This window comes from Mesoplodon mirus (genome assembly GCF_964341445.2).
Source record: "Mesoplodon mirus genome assembly, chromosome: 2".
Taxonomy (NCBI): Eukaryota; Metazoa; Chordata; class Mammalia; order Artiodactyla; family Ziphiidae; genus Mesoplodon; species Mesoplodon mirus.
The window spans coordinates 145,167,703-145,188,036 of record NC_138977.1 but is presented as its reverse complement, the minus strand read 5'-3'; the positions used below and the strand labels follow the sequence as shown (position 1 = coordinate 145,188,036).

At 38.9% G+C, this 20,334-nt stretch overlaps 1 protein-coding gene across 4 annotated transcripts in view; it reads right to left on the bottom strand.

Moving 5' to 3' along the window:
- Nucleotides 1-20,334, bottom strand: part of PDE5A (phosphodiesterase 5A) — a 146,954-nt gene that overhangs the window by 96,500 nt on the left and 30,120 nt on the right. For all 4 annotated transcript variants that reach the window (XM_082645870.1, XM_082645867.1, XM_082645869.1 and 1 more), the window contains exon 3: nucleotides 19,032-19,121. In XM_082645870.1, coding sequence (XP_082501996.1) covers nucleotides 19,032-19,121 — 90 coding nt within the window. The remainder of the gene's footprint in view (nucleotides 1-19,031; nucleotides 19,122-20,334) is intronic.

Genomic DNA, 20,334 nt, shown 5'->3' with positions numbered 1-20,334 from the left:
CTGATGAACATAGATGTAAAAATCCTCAGCAAAATACTAGCAAACAGAATCCAACAGCACATTAAAAGGATCATAAACCATGATCAAGTGGGGTTTTTCCCAGGAATGCAAGGATTCTTCAATATATGCAAATCAATCAACGTGATACTCCATATTAACACACTGAAGGAGAAAAACCATATGATCATCTCAATAGATGTAGAAAAACATTTGGACAAAATTCAACACCCATTTATGATAAAAACGCTCCAGAAAGTAGGCATAGAGGGAACCTACCTCAATATAATAAAGGCCATATATGACAAGCCCACAGCCAACATTGTTCTCAATCGTGAAAAACTGAAACCATTTCCTCTAAGATCAGGAACAACACAAGGTTGCCCACTCTCACCACCATTATTCAACATAGTTTTGGAAGTTTTAGCCACAGCAATCAGAGAAGAAAAAGAAATAAAAGGAATCCAAATCGGAAAAGAAGAAGTAAAACTGTGACTGTTTGCAGATGACATGATACTGTACATAGAGAATCCTAAAGATGCTACCAGAAAACTACTAGAGCTACTGAATAAATTTGGTAGAGTAGCAGGACACAAAATTAATGTACAGAAATCTATTGAATTCCTATACACTAATGATGAAAAATCTGAAAGAGAAATTAGGGAAACACTCGCATTTACCACTGCAGCAAAAAGAATAAAATACCTAGGAATAAACCTACCTGAGGAGACAAAAAACCCGTATGCCTGTATTCAGAAAACTATAAGACACTGATGAAAGAAATTAAAGATGATACAAACAGATGGAGAGATGTACCATGTTCTTGGATTAGAAGAATCAACATTGTGAAAATGACTATACTACCCAAAGCAATCTATAGATTCAGTGCAATCCCTATCAAATTACCAATGGCACTTTTCACAGAAGTAGGACAAAAAATTTCACAATTTCTATGGAAACACAGAAGACCCCGAATAGCCAAAGCAACCTTGAGAAAGAAAAACGGAGCTGGAGGAATCAGGCTCCCTGACTTCAGACTATACCACTAAGCTACCGTAATCAAGCCAGTATGATACTGGCACAAAACCAGAAATATAGATTGATGGAACAGGATACAAAGCCCAGAGAGAAACCCACGCACATATGGTCACCTTTATCTTTGATAAAGGAGGCAAGAATATGCAATGGAGAAAAGACAGCCTCTTCAATAAGTGGTGCTGGGAAAACTTGACAGCCACATGTGAAAGAATGAAATTAGAACACTTCCTAACACCATACAGAAAAATAAACTCAAAATGGATTAAAGACCTAAATATAAGGCCAGACACTATCAAACTCTTAGAGGAAAACACAGGCAGGACACTCTATGACATAAATCACAGCAAGATCCTTTTTGACCCACCTCCCAGAGAAATGGAAATTAAAACAAAAATAAACAAATGGGACCTAATGAAACTTAAAAGCTTTTGCACAGCAAAGGAAACCATAAACAAGATGAAAAGACAACCCTCAGAATGGGAGAAAATATTTGCAAATGAAGCAACTGACAAAGGATTAATCTACAAAATATACAAACAGCACATGCAGCTCAATATTACAAAAACAACCCAATCCAAAAATGGGTAGAAGACCTAAATAGACATTTCTCCAAAGAAGATATACAGATTGCCAACAAACACATGAAAGGATGCTCAACATCACTAATCATTAGAGAAATGCAAATCAAAACCACTCTGAGGTATCACGTTATACCGGTCAGAATGGCCATCATCAAAATATCTACAAACAGTAAATGCTGGAGAGGGTGGGTAAAAGGGAGCCCTCTTGCACTGTTGGTGGGAATGTAAATGGATACAGCCACTATAGAGAACAGTATGGAAGTTCCTTTAAAAACTAAAAATAGAACTACCATACGACCCAGCAATCTCACTACTGGGCAGGTACCCTGAGAAACCCATAATCCAAAAAGAGTTATGTACCACAATGTTCATTGAAGCACTATTTACAATAGCCAGGACACGGAAGCAACCTAAGTGTCCGACGACAGATGAATGGATAAAGAAGATGTGGCACATATATACAACAGAATATTATTTTGCCATAAAAGGTAACAAAATTGAGTTATTTGTAGTGAGATGGATGGACCGAGAGTCTGTCATACAGAGTGAAGTAAGTCAGGAAGAGAAAAACAAATACTGTATGCTAACACATATATATGGAATCTAAAAAAAAAATGCTTCTGAAGAACCTAGGGGCAGGACAGGAATAAAGACGCAGACGTAGAGAATGGACTTGAGGACATCGGGAGGGGGAAGGGTAAGCTGGGACGAAGTGAGAGAGTAGCACTGACATATACACACTACGAAATGTAAAACAGATAGCTAGTGGGAAGCAGCTGCATAGCACAGGGAGATCAGCTCGGTGCTTTGTGACCACCTAGAGGGGTGAGATAGGGAGCCTAGGAGGGAGATGCAAGAGGGAGGGGATATGGGGATATATGTATACATATAGCTGATTCACTTTGTTATATACCAGAAACTAACACAACACTGTAAAGCAATTATACTCCAATAAAGATGTTAAAGAAAAATTTTTGCCCATTTTTTTCTCTGCTCTTTGCTTGACATTAAGAGATCTGTCCACATACAAAAACTTCATGTGTGAGTAAGAAATACATACTCTTAATAAGCCTTTACTTATGGAGTTGAAACTTAGAGCCTAAAACCGCTTTGGGAGAGTGGGAAAGAAAAGCTTGAGATTGTTAGTTTTAATTTTTAATTTTAAAAATACAGTAAGTATCCACGTCCTTGTCATCTAGAACAGTGGTAAAATGGGGCTTGTTAAAACACAGCTTGCTGGATCCCACCCCCAGAGTTTCAGAGTCAGAGATCTGGGTTGGCGCCTGAGAACTTGTTTTACTAAAAGTTCTCAGGTCATGCCAAATGCTGCTGGTGTAGGGACAAAAAACACTTTGAGAGCCATTGATATAGAACTACTAAGCATTAATATTTGTTAATGTTTCCTCTTTTTTTAAGTTAAATTAAGATAACAACAAACTGGACTTTTTCCTTCCCAGTCTCATTGTATTCCATGCCAAATTTTGCTCATTTGATCCCCAAATGTTTGGGTTGTTTGCAATTTTTTGCTATTACAAATAATCCACATTGAACATCTCTGTATAGGTCTCCTTGTGCACATGTGCGAGAGCTTCTTTGATGAAATCTTCAAAGGGTTACAGAAATTTATATTTATCAGCAATGTATAAGGGTTCTTGCTAACCTCATGTCCTAACCAACCCTTAGTATTATGAGGCTAAATTTTTAACCTCTGTCTATCTGTTGGGTATAAAAATGTATCTCATTATTGCTTTAATTTGCATTTTCCTGATTACTAGAGAGCTTTTTAATTATTATTGCTTTTTAGTTATTATTGGCTACATTGGTCTTCTTCTTCTGTGTTGCCTATGTGTACCTTTGCCAATTTTGACCTTTTTGTTGTTTTGGGTTGTCTGGCTTTCATTAATGAATTTGAGAACCAAGGTTTGATATTTCTTTAAACGGTAAGACTGACTTTACTTGGTTGGGACTCATTTTATCCCTCTGTATGTACAGGCACTGCTACACCTATTTCTCGCAGGAGTATGTTTATCGATCTTCCAGGATTGGAAGACAAGACAGGAACGTGTATAGAAGTGGATGATTTTAGTTTATTCTCACAGCCTGGGTGTTCCGGAAGAGGGAGCCAAGGTGAAGGGACGCTTCTAGGAAGTTGAAAGATATAAAGAGCAGTGCCCTGAAGATAACTGGCATCAGAAATACATGACTGATGGTCAACGGCCCTAATATAGTTCATTAATAAACTTATTCACAGCCAAAAAGAAAAAAAAAGAAAGAAAGAAAGAAAGAAAAAAACCTTATAATGCCAAAAAGTTTGCCACTTAAAAAAAGGAAAAGGGAGGGCCTGTTACGTAACAGGCACTTTGTCTGTTAATCCATCTAACCTTTGTCACAACCCTTTCAGGTAGATATTATTATTCCCATTTTATCACAAGGGCAGCTGATGTTCAGAAAAGTTAAATAGGTAGTGCAAGAATGTGCAGACCCAGATGCTCTCCAGGTCTGATCCCAAAGCTTGTGTTCTTCCTGCTACTCCCCCGCAGGGGAAAGTGAAACTAGCACTAGTGTATATAAAATACAGGTTCATAAGCACTATTGTTTACACTAGAGGAATCATGAAGACCACTGGTTTTCCAGCACATCCAAGACTGTCTTCAGACCGCATACATACGCTTATCTTTTTAAAGCATGCTTTCATCAAAGGGAATGGAACAATTTCAAAACTATAACTTTAAGAAACAAAGACAGCGCTTCCCGGGTGGTGCAGTGGTTGAGAGGCCACCTGCCAATGCAGGGGACACGGGTTCAAGCCCTGGTCCAGGAAGATCCCACATGCCGCGGAGCAACTAAGCCCGTGTGCCACAACTACTGAGCCTGTGCTCTAGAGCCCACGAGCCACAACTACTGAAGTCCACGTGCCTAGAGCCTATGCACCACAACGAAGAGTAGCTCCCGCTCACTGCAACTAGAGAAAGTCCATGCACAGCGACGAAGACTCAACTCAGCCAAAAATAAATAAATAAAATAAATTTTTTTAAAAAAAGAAAGAAACAAAGACAAATCCAAAGTGGCTGCTAAAAGTTCCACTTTGACTTCGATTATAAACCTTAAAGCCACATTTTTAGAGCCAAGAACTACTTACGTAACATAAAGAATCCTATGTTTCAGGGGAAAACAAATAATAATGCAGTTTCAAAAATAAGCAGATTATTCAAGAAAAAAGCAGAATTAGTCTATGATGATAAAAATCAGAACTGTGTTGCCCATGGGTTGTGGGCATTGACAGAGGTGATGAAAGTGTTCTCTGTCTTGACTGGGGTGTTATACAGATGAATAAACATTTGTCAAACTCATCAAACTGTACATGAAGATCTGCATATTTCACTGTATGTAAACTTTAATTTGGTTTTCAAAAAGTATTTGAAAGTCTTAAAAGTAAATTTGTAATTGCTGATGATATTTGAAAGTGGTGGTCCACGTACTGAGTTCTCAGCTGTCCTGGAGCACGCTGAGGTCCTGACCATCTGCTCTGTGCTATCAGGCAGGACGGATGCTCCCCAGATGGCGCCAGGACAAATCCACCGCTGGGGGTCAGTAGCTATCCTGCCCTGGGAAAGTCCAGTGGGAGAGGTGCCAACCTGAGACTGCATTCCTTCCAGACAAGGGGATGCTGGGAATAATTCTTAATCCTAGCGTTTATTCTTATCCCTTTGTGCGCGCGCATGCACACACACACACACACACACACACACAATTTCCTCTTCCTTGCCAAATACCAAACTCTCTGCCACACCAGCTTTTAAGCAATGAGGTGTAAAGGTCTTAGAACCACAGGGACCTGCTGCCTTCTAGTCAGACCTTTCTGTCCATTGGGATACAGAGATTCAGGCCTGAGACAGAGCAGCACATAACCATTGTGAGTAGAGCCTCCTTCTATGCCCTTTAAAAACTGCAGAGACACAAAGGGTACATAGCAGAAAGGAGCCTGCTGTCTTTCCCATGGCAGGGTACGCTCAGTGTTTACCGTTTTTATTTAACTTTCCATTCCTCTGTTTGTCTGGCCTTGCAACACTCCAAAGGGGGGGAACAGCCATTTTCTGAACCTCCACTAGGTGGCGAGCTCTGTGGTGGACACTGTCACGTTCCTTGTCTCACTATGACCACCGTCAAACCCCCCACTGTGTGTCTGTACCTCATGTTGAAACTTCACAGACAAGTCACCTTAAGCACAGATTGGTGAAGAAAGTTGCTCAAGGAATCACTGATCTTAAACCAGCACTCAAGACAGTTGTTTTGCTAGAGTCAGAACTCTTTCTTTCAAACTCTATCTCTCTGCTTAATTGGGAATAAGTCCAAAATAACAAGAAAAAAATTGTGTCCTCAATATATACTGTACAAACTGCACTTTGTATCAGAATAATTCTATCACTGTTATGCCCACCACTACACATGACATTGCCAAAAATGACTTCAGAGCCTTGGATCTATTTAATAACTATGATTTATTTTCAGGGTGGTGTCCTGCGTTCCGCCAGGTGCTGGCCTGCAAAGCACACCCTGGACAGTGTTGTTGGATTTGGACTCTGTTACCCAGGATTGAGTTTGTTCCAGTACTGCCTGCACTTACAACAGGTCCATGCCTCTATACCCTGGCCAGGTGCTGTGCTGATAATTACAGGGTAAAGGGGTGTGCTCATAAATGTGGGCCTAATACAAACAGAGGAGAAATAACACAGCAAAAGTGGCCAAAAGCAAGTTTCATGCATCAAAACACTGAATGGGCTGAATCTCACTTGCAAATTAAAGTTGGTATCACAGGAACGCCATCTCAATGGGAGTTGAACTAAATGTTCAGATCAGTGTTCTTGCCTCTACTGGACCATCTAACTGCATCATAGCCAGTTAGATATTCACATCATAGAAGCTAGATATTCCTAACATTTAACTTAAGAGATCCAGGGGAAAAATGTATGTGTGTTTACAATTTTTTTACACCCAACAAATCCTTCGTATAGAGAATATAACTTATAATATTTTACCACTAAGTGCTTTTTCCTCCAAATGGAAGATGAGCCTGAACAGATAATCACATATGAAAGCTCAGATGCAGATAGACACCAGTCTCACTAGCAAAACTCCTAGCTGTAGGTGTTACCAGCACAAAAAGACATGTCCTCCTCCACACAGCTATGCCAGATAATATACAAAGCAATTAATTTGGAATCATTGTTGGGAACTCTAGATTTTATCATTCTATTATTCCAGTCCATAATTTGCATTTTCAAAAACTAAAACAGTAAAAAGAGTTGGTTGGTAGCTTTTCAGGTACAATCATTAATAAAGATGAAAGAAGGTAATTATTTCACAGTGAGAAAAACACAGTCTTAGAATAAAATGACATGAGTATCAATTCCAGCTCTGCTACTTAATAGATATGGAATATTAGAAAGTTTCCTTAACTTGATGAAGTCCATATTTTTTCATCTAAAATGGGGAGGATAACATCAATACAGAATAGTTATTACTGATCTCTAAGGGTCGGCAGGAAGATTCTAGTCCTACTACTATTTACCACATAGCCTTGATTAAATTTCTACCTGAAATCCCTTAATTTGTCAATGTACTTTGGTTTCCATGCTTCAAGACAGCAGAGAAACATTTTTGAAAAAGAAGTTCTCAGGTCAGCTAGCATTATTGCATACCACAGATGCAGTTGAAATGTCACCTCCTCTGTGAAGCATTCTTGTTTCACCTTGCTCTCATGGAGCCTACAGTCTAGGGAGGGGAAACAGAAATGAACCCGTAAGTTAATATGTAGTATGTCGAATGGTGATTAAGTGCTTAAGTGTCATGAAGAAAACAGCAGGGATAGAAATAATGGTAGATAGTCAATAAGGATGGCCGAAGAGAGTCTTCCTGAGATGTCATTTGAGTAAAAACCTGAAGGAGGTGACAGACTGAGCCATGTGGAGAACTAGGCAAAGGGACTTCAGACAAGGAAACAGCAAGTGCAAAGGCCCTGGGGTGCAGAGAAAACAACAGTATGCTAGAGAGGATTAGCAGGGGGAGACAATAGGTGAGATCAGACGGGCTTCAGGAGCCAGGTCATGGGGGACCTTTCTTAGAGAGTGAAGTGGAAATCCACTGCAGGGTTCTGAGCAGGGGAGGGATGAGATCTAGCATGTTTTCCTAAAATTTGTGTTGAGAATAGACTGAAGGGCGTTAAAGGCTTGAAGCGGGGACACTAGTTAGGGAGGCTACTATAATAATTCAGGTGCTCCATACTGATGGCTCCACACTGAAGCTCCAGTGTGGTAGAAGTACAGGTGGGGAGCAGTGATTGAAGGGAAAGTCAAGAGTGTTTCCTGATCAGCTGGATATCTACTGTGGGAGAAAGAAAGAAGGAATTTAGCCTGAATAGCTGGGATGACAGTGAAGTTAAGTGTGGTGGGGATGAGTATAGAGCAGGTTTAGTGGGAAGGAAGTTTAGCAAGTCTGAGGTCCTGGAGAGCAAGTGAAGACAATCTGTCCTGGAGGAATGAGTGATCAACAATGCCACATGCTGCCGACCTGCCGGGTAAGGTGAGTACTGAGAAATGATCATAAGCTCCTGCCCTATGGACGCCATGCGACCCTGCCAAGAGTGGTTTCCACAGAGCGGTGAGGGTGAAGGCTTGGGTGGATTATGCTCCGGAGAGTGGGAGGAAATGGAAATGGCAAACGTGGACAACTCTTTCAAAGAATTTAGCTCTGATGGTAATCAGAGAAATTGTGATCTCTGAAAGGAGATATGTAGTCCAATGAGCATTTGCTTTTGTTTTTAAGATGGGAGAAATAACAGCGTGATTGTATGCTGATAAACCAGTTTGGTAGAGAGGGGAATTTTGGTGACTCTGGTCACAGAGGGGAGAGCTGCTGAGCCATGTCTTGGAGCAGATGAGATGGGATGAGATCTGGTGCACAAGTGTGAGACTGACTTTTGCTATTTCACAGATGGTTAACATAAAAGGGAAACCAGAGGATGTAAACTCAGATGCAAGAGCAGGGGGAAAGAGAATGGGGAAGTTCTCTTGTGGAATTATTCCTGTAACTGCTTTACTTTTCACTGAAAGAGTAAGCAAGACCACCGGATGAAAGTGGAGATGGGGATACAACACTGAGACTTGAGGAGAGCGGAGAAAGGAACAGACAGTAAAACAACCCCCCCCCCAAAAGAGCTAATGGTTTTGATCCCCACAAACCCATTCTCTCCGTTGCATGTTTTATTTTAGGGAATATCAAAATTCTCCCCACTAGAAAGTATTCTAGATTCTTCCTTCTACTTAACCCTCCATCAAATCAATCCCTCAACCACCTAAACAGAAGTGTAACAAATCCACTCCTAGTCTGGATTATGCAAAAGCCTCCTTACCAACTTCCCTGCTTCCAGACCCAGGACTTTCTCCGTGTATGAACAAATATGGAAATCAAAATCTAACAAGTGTCAAATTATGTGGCTCTGGTTAGAGATTAAACAAAGAAAACTCTTCACCCTTAACGCTATGGCCACACAGATCTTTAAATGACAGAAATGTTTCTTGGCTTAAAAAAAAAAAAAATCCAGCACCTCCTTCGCATGGCAGTTTGAGGATGCTTCATGATCTTGCCTCAGCTTGGCTGCACAGCCTCGCCTCCAGTGCCAAGGTACTTACTAGACAGATTCCCTCCAATCTTGATCCATGAGGGAGGCAGAAAACAATGGTGCAGAGAAATAATAAGGATGCACCAGTGAGCATTTTCCATGGGCATTAAGAAGCAAAGTACCTAAGCTACACACAAACAGTGATTCATGAAGACCTGCATTTGCGACATAACATTTTAGAAGACTTTTAATACTTCGATGGTTTGCCGCAGCTCAAACAGCATCTTCCTCTTCTCAGCCCTCCTCTTTTAATTCTACTTCCTCTTTTCCCTTTGATTCAAGCCAGTCTGGCAGAGCACACACCCCAACTTGCCACCTTATTTAAACCTAGTCTGTGTTACCTCTGGTAGTTCATATTATTTTTAGTATATGAAAGGTTGAGAAGCGCTAATTTTTAAGATATTATTTTTTTATTGAAGTATGGCTGATTTATAATGTTTCAGGTGTACAGCAAAGTGATTCAGTTTATATATATACACACACACACTATTCTTTTTCAGATTCTTTCCATTACAGGTTATTAGAAGATATTGAATATAGTTTCCTGTGCTATACAGTAGGCCCTTGTTTAAGATATTATTTTAATTAACAAGCAGAGTTCCTCATTTATCATCTGAACAGTTTGTTTGTTTGTTTGTTTGTTTGTTTTTGCGGTACGCAGGCCTCTCACTGTTGTGGCCTCTCCCGTTGCGGAGCACAGGCTCCGGACACGCAGGCTCAGCGGCCATGGCTCACGGGCCCTGCTGCTCCACGGCATGTGGGATCTTCCCGGACCGGGGCACGAACCCGCGTCCCCTGCATCGGCAGGCGGACTCTCAACCACTGCGCCACCAGGGAAGCCCCTTTGAACAGTTTTTTAAGGAAAGAGACTAAAGCCTCAAAATGCATAGTACTTTTGGTGGTTTCATAACATCTCCACACATTCTTTGATACTCTTCTCTTCAAGAGGTGGAGCCTAACTGCCCTCCCCAAGTTTGGGCTGGACCTGATGCCTGGCTTCTGATGAATGGTTACCGTGAGGCGAAGGTGAACAGGTCTGGGGACTTGGTCATACAAGGCAGTGCCGCTTCCTCCTTGCTCACTCTGCCACGTGCTGAGGTACACGGAGTGACTTGTGGAGAGGCCCGCTTGGCCGGGAACTGAGGCCTCCTGCCAAAAGCCACGCGAGTGAGCCCTCTGAGAAGTGCATGCTCGAGCGTGAGTCAGGCCCCCTGCTGCCTCCTGAGTGCGGCCACAGGCAGGGAACCTGGGCCAGAAGCACCCAGCCAGCTGGGCCGCTCTGGCATTTCTGAACCATGGAAACTGAGATAATGAAGGCTGTTGTTCAGAATCACTAAGCTTAGGGTAACTTGTTATGCTGTAAGAGATCACTAATATACTTACGATCATCAAATAATCTGTAATAATCAAATGGATCTGGAATTCTAAATCCAGGTCATTTTCATTTTATCACTGCTACCAAGTGATACAAAAAAAAAAAAGAAAAATATGCTTCAAAAATTTTATAAGATAAAATTTATAATTTTATTTAAATTCTGCCTAGAATATTAATTTCCACTCTATGGTAGAAGAGAAACAAGTAGGAACTTTTAGATGAGGATTTACTAAGAAGGAATACAGAGTACATAGTTTATAAAGCACTTTACCTATATAATCTTGGCTCTTAGATGAATATAGATGTTTGCATATATATATATCATATATATATATATATATATATATAGAGAGAGAGAGAGAGAGAGAGAGAGAGAGAGAGAGAAAGAGAGCAGCAATTTCACTGACAACCACCATAACTCTTTAAGAATGCATGAAAATTATTTAATAATCAAAATCCATCCCCAGGTCTAATTATGTGGTCTGGGTCAGATATTATACAAAGAAATTGTTTTTGCTTATCTGCAACTCGTTCCAGACCTCTACTAATCATAATTCAGGATCTATATAAAAATTCTCAAAATTAAACTTATAAATGCTCTATCAAATTAAAAATGCAATGCATTCCAACAAGTGCTGGAATGGTTACTCTAAAACTACCAATGAAGATAAACCCCATATTGAATAAATCATAGCATTCAGTCTGAACCAAATTTTCTGAGCATTCAAAATAACATTTGGGTAAATATAGCCTACCATTAACTTAACCTTCAGTCTCAAGCTTTTATTCACTCTTTCTTCTTCTCCTGGATCAGTAGTGTAACCTCAGGGATTGAACCTACTAGCATTATGTTTTTCATCTGATGCTCTTGAGAAATGTTTTTTTCCTTAGGAAAGCAGTTACCGTCTTCTTTGTAAAATACACGTGTTTATTATTTAAAGGGTAATGTGGAAAAAGAAAAAGAAAAGATCTTCACCATCACCATATCAAGTCCAGAACCGACGGAAACTTTTCGGAGTATTTTTGTTTTGTTGCTAAAACAAAGCTACAAGAAAATATCACAGGGGAATAAATGCAATGGACAATTTATAAGTTTTCAAAAACATGTAACTAGCCAATTCTTTAAGACTAAAATAGATCTAGATCAACTGACAGTCTGCAATTAAACTCTGCTTATTCTTATAGCTATATTTTCATCTAGTCTGACTTGGAATTGTAGGATTATGTATAAAGCTGTAATGTTCTTCATCTGTTCCAAGCTTACATGACAAGTTTAAGAAAAGCCCTAGTCAGTAGTGTGAGCAGAATATCATAGGCAAGCATCTACCCTGCTGTCTCCACCCTCTCACAGAAAGCATGTTCAAGCTTCCTCTCTTAAGCCTGTGGGATAAACACAGCAGGGGTCTGCTGTATGAAACCACAGCTTTCATTCTTCCTCTGTGATTCCTCCAGTTCTTGAAATCCACAGACTTTCCTTTGAACTTGGGTGCTGAATATTTAACTCATTTAACATTTGTTTTGTTACCTTGTATTGATATTTGCTTTTTGGTATATAAGATCTCCCTCTTACTGAAACTGAAAAAAAAGTTTCTAAGTATCTTCCTTGCTTCATTTTTTTAATATCCTCACTGCCTAGACCAGGACTCTATATATTGCAGTGATTCAACAATTACTTTCAAAACAAGATAATTTGTGGGGGAGGGGGGATGAGAATATTTTTAACTTGGGGGGGATGAGCAGATAAAGTTATGTAGCTTAAATTCTAGAAAACATTTACTTTTCTATAATGTAGTTGGAATTACACATTTGATTCCATTAATGCTTTACTTTATGATTTTTGGCAGGCATTAAATCTCTTTGATTCATCAAAGTATTATATTTATTTCATAAAAATCTCATAAAATTAGCTGATATTTTTTGAAGTTTTTCACTGTTCTTTTAAAAGAAGATATAAACAATTGGATATTTGGATAAAAATGCTCCTTTATTACACTGTAAAAAAACTTACCATAAATCTTTTATTACAACTGCTATATTTGCATCAAAGAATTATATCATCAAATATGATAAAATAAAATCAAAATGATAAAAACAGAGAAGGAGGATAAGAGCTCTGATTCCAAATTAGATTTTTACTTAATAACTGGAGTTGACATTCAATCAAGAGAAAACAGGTATCAGCCTAGCCTGACATTATTGGATATAATCTCTACTTCAGATCAATATGAAATTTTCACAGAACTTGCATTATTTCACAATGTCCTGGCTTCTACCTCATTGGTGCAGCCCCTATAAATTAAAAAAAAAAAAAAAAAAAAGCACTCATCTCCACCAATGTCATAATAAGCAATACTTCAAGAGAGGGCAGTATTTCAGAAATAGGTCATCTGAGCTAGAGAGAAAGAGTTGAGTTTCCCTGCACTTCTTTACTAAACATAAAAGAACCATCTGGTTATAGAAATAACTAATGCATGTGACAAAAATAAAAAACTGATCCAAGTGCCCAGGTCTGAAAAATCCAGTGTTAAGCCTGAAAGAAATTTAACAGCAGCTCTAAAAATTCACACACTTGCTGCAAATTTTTTTCATGATGCTTCCTGTGCATATCACAGAGCACACTGGCCCAGATTAACATCAAACATGCTTCTGTAACTCTTTTATCCCTGGTAAAGATTTCTTCTTGCTTACTGGATGGATTCCTCTTAAGACATTATTATAGAGGATGTGACTCTGAGCCCTCTTTCTCTCCCCCACCCCTGCTCCCTGCCCTTCTTTCTCCCTGCCACCATTCTCTCTTATTTTATTTATTTATTTATTTATTTATTTATTTATTTATTTATTTATTTATTTATTTATTTATTTATTTATTTTTTTGCTGTACGCGGGCCTCTCACTGCTGTGGCCTCTCCCGTTGCGGAGCACAGGCTCCGGACGCACAGGCTCAGCGGCCATGGCTCACGGGCCCAGCCGCTCCGCGGCATATGGGATCCTCCCAGACCGGGGCACAAACCCGTATCCCCTGCATCGGCAGGCGGACTCTCAACCACTGCGCCACCAGGGAGGCCCCTCTCTCTTATTTTAAAGAGTCCTTCTGCAGGGTGGTTGCAACACTGAACTTTGAAGAGCCATCAGAATATAGCCAGCTCTCCTTGTCTCCACCTTCAAGCCCTGCTTCTACATGGAGCCACATGTCACATCAGTGCACCTCCCACCCCCAAATCAACAGTAACCTAAATGTTTACTGCAGTGGCTCAAGAAAACACTGAGGGGGAAGAAAGGAGAGTGCAGTCATCATCCACGGCAGAATTTTAAGAAACCCTCTTGCCTAGGTTTGAATCTCAGCTTTGCCAGTTTTTAGTTACGTGACTTTGGCCAAGTTCCCTAAATGTCCCGTGTCTCAGTTTCATCATCTGTTAAGTGGGAATAAAATAATGACTATCTCCTATGGTTGTTATGAAGATTAAGTGAATTAATATACGTCCAGTCCTTAGAATAGTTTCCACAGGATAGGCAGTTATTTCCAAAGTCCTACTCTGTTGTCCCTCAAGCCATTCTGTTATAGAGCCTGGGCTGGCTCTCTTCTCTCCTCAGACCCCTTTACTTTTTGTCTTCATTCATCTTCTCTAGCCAGTAGCTCTCTGACCTTTCCAAAATAAATTATTTCAGCTTCCTCTAGCTTCTTCGGTCCCCACTCCCGCCCCCCCCCCCAACACTTCGCCGGTTAACGCCATTGTCTTAGAAGGGAGTACGGAGAGGGGAAAATTGCAAAAACTTATCCTCTGTGATTTAAAAAAAAAAAAATTCTGTCACAGAAGTTTTAGGAATGTCTATGATCCTGACTTCTAAAAAGGCATTGCACTATTACACTTATGATTATAACACTAATGAAAAGAACTCCTGAAAAAATTTTAATTAGTTAAGATACTTCACAAGAGGCGGATGAAGTGATTATACATTTTACTGAATCTTAAAAATCTTCCTGAATTTTCTGGACTATGTTGTAGTTCAGACTTTAGTGTTCAATATTCAACTGCTCCCTTCAAGCAGCTCTCCAGAGTTGGTACCTTAAGTAACTGGGGTCACTAAAAGGTACCAAGATGTTTTATAAACAGTCAGTAATGACATTTCTTCTTAGGTTTCTTGGTAATTAGTTGGAATCAGTGTTGGCTTACTCAGTACAATTGGACTAATACAAAGAGAAGAAACCAAATTTACTTTGCCTCATTTATGAGGAAAAACAATGAAAAGTATTTTTCGTTTACGCTTAAAGTTTGTTAGAGGGTAACAGACCAGTTAAGTCACGGACCATGCTGCTTGTCATTTGATCCCAGCTGTTTGGTTATTATGTGGCTGAGGACCTCTGCATACAACTTTATACATTCCTTGTTTCTCATAAGAGTTCAGTTAGTTCTATGTCTCCTTTAAAAAATAACAGCTGACATTTACTGATCACTCCCAGTGTGCCAGAAAGTATGGTAAGCCCTTTGCAGGCACAAACACATTTAACCTTTACAACAACCCTGTGAGTCAGGTCCTTTTATAACCCTCATTTTGCAGATGAGGAAACTGAGGATCAAAGGGATTAACCAGCTCCATCCTGGTTACTCATCACATAAGTGGTGAGGGATTCAAGCTCAGAGCAAGCAATCTTAACAATTACTCCCAAAAGCCTTACTGTGACTCTCCATTTTGATTTCAAAAGCTTCGTGGGAGAAAGAGTACTTTCTATTACGTGTACACAACAGCAAACATTGCCCTGAGTTTGTTTATGTAGCTATAAATTTAAGGATAATTCTGGAAGTCATATATGGCATCTTCTTAGGGGCCTTGGTTCTCGGTCAGCCAAAGTACTTTTTATACTTCAGCAGCCATGCTGAGAGTATGCCTGTTTTTCTGACTGTTTCTCTTCATTCCTTTTTTTCTGAAGAAATAATTCTCACAGGAAATAATTTCAAACCAGGCAGGGTGAGCGTGGGAGGAGAGGGAACAAGGGGGAGAGGACAGAGAATAGGGAGGGTCAGCAAGATGTTTAAAAAGCTGTTTGGAAACCTTCCCATCAGTAAAGTTACTAAGACTCCAGTGAAGTTACTGAAGGTTGTTTATCTCATGAAATGCTTCATGTGAAAAAACTTTTGTGGAAACCAGTGAAGAGCTCAGCCTTCATATCAAGTCATCATAGGGTGAAACAGAGACAGCAGGAGAGGATGAGGGAGCATGGAGGAAGATAGCCCTGAGGATGCTGAGGAACCCAGCAGAAATCTTAAGGAGAGCTCTGGACAATCACAATCTGGGGACCTGCAGCTGAACCCACTTTAATCAGGTCTGTAAGTGAGCAGACAACCCCTGACTGAGAGTGGGGTTATTCATTCATGCAGTCAAATTTAATGGCTAAGATTTTTTTAAAATTGACCATACCACGCGTTGCCTCGGATGTGAAGCAACTGCAACTCTCATACATTGCTGGTAAGAAAGCAATATGGTACAGCCACTTTGGAAAGGAGCTTGGAAGTTTCTTATAAAATTAAACATACACCCACCATATGACCTGGAAATTCCCCTCCTATATATTTACCAAAGAGAAATGAAAACATGTCCACAAAAAGACCTGTATGCAAACAGTGGCTTTTCTTCTAACAGACAAAAACTGGAAACAACTCAAATGTCTATCAACAGATGAATGGATAATCAAATTGTGGCACATCCATACTATGGAATAATCACTCAGCAATAAAAAGGAACACACTACTGACATGCAATAACATGGATGAATCTCACAAGCATTATGCTAAGTGAAAGAAGCCAGACACACATACTGTATGATTCCACTTATATGATTTATATGACACTCTAGAAAAGGCAAAACAATAGTGACAGAAAACAGATCAGTGATTCTCAGGGGCTGGGGGTTGAGGGAGGAGGAGGAGGTCAACTACAAGGGAAACATCTGAGGGGACAGAAATGTTCTGTATCTTGATTATAGTGGTGGTTACATGACTGTACATGCATTTGTCAAAAACTCATCAAATTATACACTTAAAATGGGTGAATTTTATGGTATGTAATTTATACCTCAATACAGTGGGGATTTTTGTTATTGTTGTTTTAGTTTACATCATCCTCACTGGTAGTCATAAAGACAGATACACATGTATCCAGAGGATGCTCTCTTACAGAAGGGCAGTTTCACCTACTTCACCCTGGTGATTTTGTTGCACATTCTCACACAATCATAATCCTTGGTTTATAACTAGGGCAGCCAGATAAAATATAGGATGTCCAGTCAAATTTAATTTTAGATGAACAACAAATAATTTTTTAGTATAACTATGTCCCCAATATTGCATAAGACATGCTTTTTATTTGCTTTATCTGGCAATCTGCTTAAGAAAGAACACCACTGGTCCATGCATGGTCTTTTCAATTTTATTTATTCATTCACAATTAATTAGCTAATTAATTATTTAATCTCATATGCATGTTGTAGCTGCAGGAATTTTTAGTAACTGTGGCTGTAACTACCCTCTTCAAAAACCATGTAGCAACTCTAAGGCACTGAGAACTTATCTTAGACTACTGATAAGTGACTGATTTAGGATCCTGCTCGTCAAATTATCTGTAGACCCGGTGCATCAGCATCGACTTGTTGCTTGTTAGAAAAGAATCTCACTCAGGTCTCACCTAGACCTACTGAATTCAGAATCTGCATTTTAAGATTCATATGCACATTATTGTTTTAGAAGCACTGATTTAGAAAACCATGGTTTAGGAAAATTCCCAAGGGCATATGCAGGGTGGATTAAAGGGAAATTGACTTAAAGTACAGAAACCCCTTACAAGAATATTTTAAAAGTTCAGGCATTACTTCAAGATCTGAATTATGGTACAGGCAGCAGGAATGAAAAGAAAGAGATCAAAATGAGAAAGAGTAACAGAAAAAAAAAATCGATGGGACTTGGTAAAGGACTGGATGGAGGACAGAGAGGAAAGATGTCAGAATCTGAATATAAATCAAGTAGAACCAGCAAAGTGTTTCTTGTATCCCTGGCAGTGGTTCTCAACCTTAGCACCACATGATAACCACCTGGGAGCTTTAAGAAATACTGATGCCTAGGTCCCAACACCAGAGATTCTGATTTAAGGTGAAACCTGGGCATTAGAATTTCGAAATGCTCCCCAGGTGATTCTAATGTGCAGCCAAGGTTAAGAACCACAAATACGGGCTCTTTCAATCTATTTGTTTTCACTTAGGAAAATGATTTTCAACCCTGGTTACACTTTAGAATTTATTTGGGGATCTTTAAAAATGTATCCGTATCTAGACCCTGCCCTTAGAGATTCTAATTTAATTGGTAATATTTTAGAGTCTCACAGTTGATTGTAATGTGTAGACAGGGCTGAGGACACTCAATTGAAACATTCAGTTTAAATGATGATTAACTATTTTTTTTCTCAAATAAATGTAAAATGAAGAGAGAATTCAGTGCTTACAGAATCCAAACCTTCTAGTTAGGTGAAATATAAACCAACCTATTTTCATTTGCTTGTTACAATTTCACAATAAATTTTGCTTGGTGTTATATACAATTCCTATTTTTTCAAAACCTCATTTTGAATCCGAACAAAAAAATCAGCTGATTACCACTGCAATTGGATAACCATTTATGAAATAAGCATTATTCAGATGTGTAAAATATAACATGAAATAAATTGATTACAACCACAATTATACATCTTAGGATTCAGTAAGGTCCTCAGGAAAGAGGGGTAAAGAAATGACATGTCTAGGGACTTCCCTGGTGGTGCAGTGGTTAAGAATCTGCCTACCAATGCAGGGGACACGGGTTTGAACCCTGGTCCGGGAAGATCCCACACGCCGTGGAGTAACTAAGCCCATGTGCCACAACTACTGAGCCTGCGCTCTAGAGCCCATGAGCCACAACTACTGAGCCCGTGTGCCACAACTACTGAAGCCCACGAGCCTAGAACCCGTGCTCCACAAGAGAAGCTACCTCATTGAGAAGCCCGTGCACCGCAACAAAGAGTAGCCCCTATTCAACGCAACTAGAGAAACCCCATGCACAGCAACTAAGACCCAACACAGCCATAAATAAATAAATACATAAATTTATTAAATAAAAAGAAATGACATGTCTAAAATTTATTTCTAAGTCAAAGTAAAGTATCAGGAGTCAATCCTATTACTAAAGTCTAAATAAAAAACATCAAGCAGAACATTTAAGCACTTTATATAGTTAACTTGTCACTATAGCATTATTTCATAAGTGTACAAAGTAAAAAATTTTTTTCAAAAAGAAAAATGTTTCTAAATGACCTTTTAGAATAAAATGGAAAATTGGCTTACCTCTTCCCTATGATTCTTAATTGGCATACAAAGAATACTTTGTGTCTTGTAGCCTGTAATTTGGTCAACTTCTGCATTGAACCGAGGATCCTAGTAAGGAAGAAGAAATTCAATTTAGTGACTGACCTGTTCAAAGATTGATTTGATTTTTCTGATTTATAGGATTAGAGAAATCTAATCATCAACTCACCTTGTTGTTCTGAATGACAATTTTATTATTGTAAAAGGCATCAAAGCATACAAGTACATACCATCTTTGACAAAGATAAATTTAAGGGTTTTTTAGCAGCTAGTATTTATGAAAAAATACAGATGTAAACAAATGTTAAGAAACAAAGGAAATTCAAAATATTAACCAATTTAGATAGCCTCACTTAAACTCAGGAAAAAGTGGCAACTCTCCTCCTCTATAATACAATTTGCCTATTCCTATCGCACTGATTCTTCTGAAAAAGAAAAGCATCTTTGGTCTGAAACTTTTCCTATAAAACCCACCACCTCCAAAATGACCTTTTCAATACTGACTTGACTTCCCTCGTAATGAGTGTATATATATATATATATTTCCTCAGTATTCTGTATTTCTATCTCAGGTGTTTCATAAGAATTAAAATCTTATCTTTTCTTTCTTTTTGTATATAATAAAACTGCATGGTCTTCATCAGACTATAAACAATTCCTCAATCTTTTGAATCTCTTTCCCCTTTTACAAAGTACATCTTCCCACATCCAATAATCACAAAGGACTGCTGAAAGGTGTAAAAGTTCTAAATGTGGGTTAAAGAAAGAAAGATACAGGTTATTTTCCATTAAACCAGATTGAGAAGATCAAAGGTAGGCTGTAAATTCTATGAGGGGCTTTTTTTGGTTCACCACACTGTATTCCCAAGATTAGCACAGGAACTGAAAAACATTTGTTAAACAAATGAAGGAATTCATTAACAAATGATATCATAGTTATCCAACATGGTCACTTTTAGCTTACTATAGTTTAAAGCAAATCTTATAGGTAGGAGGAAAAACATACTCAAGGAAATGGACACAGACCAGTATATGAGATACAATTAGAACGGAAGCAAACATACCAGAACATAAACATCTGAATGAATATTGTTCCCTTCAAAGCAATAGCCTTGGGAACTTACATGCTCAACCTAATAATAGCATTATTGTTATAAAAACTCTGCTTTTGGAATTCCCTTCAGAAAATATAGAACAGTCACACTGGAAAAATCCTCATCTTTTAAGGTCATTTCTTTTTTTTTTTTTTTTAATTAGTCTAAAGTCACGCAAAGCCAAAGCT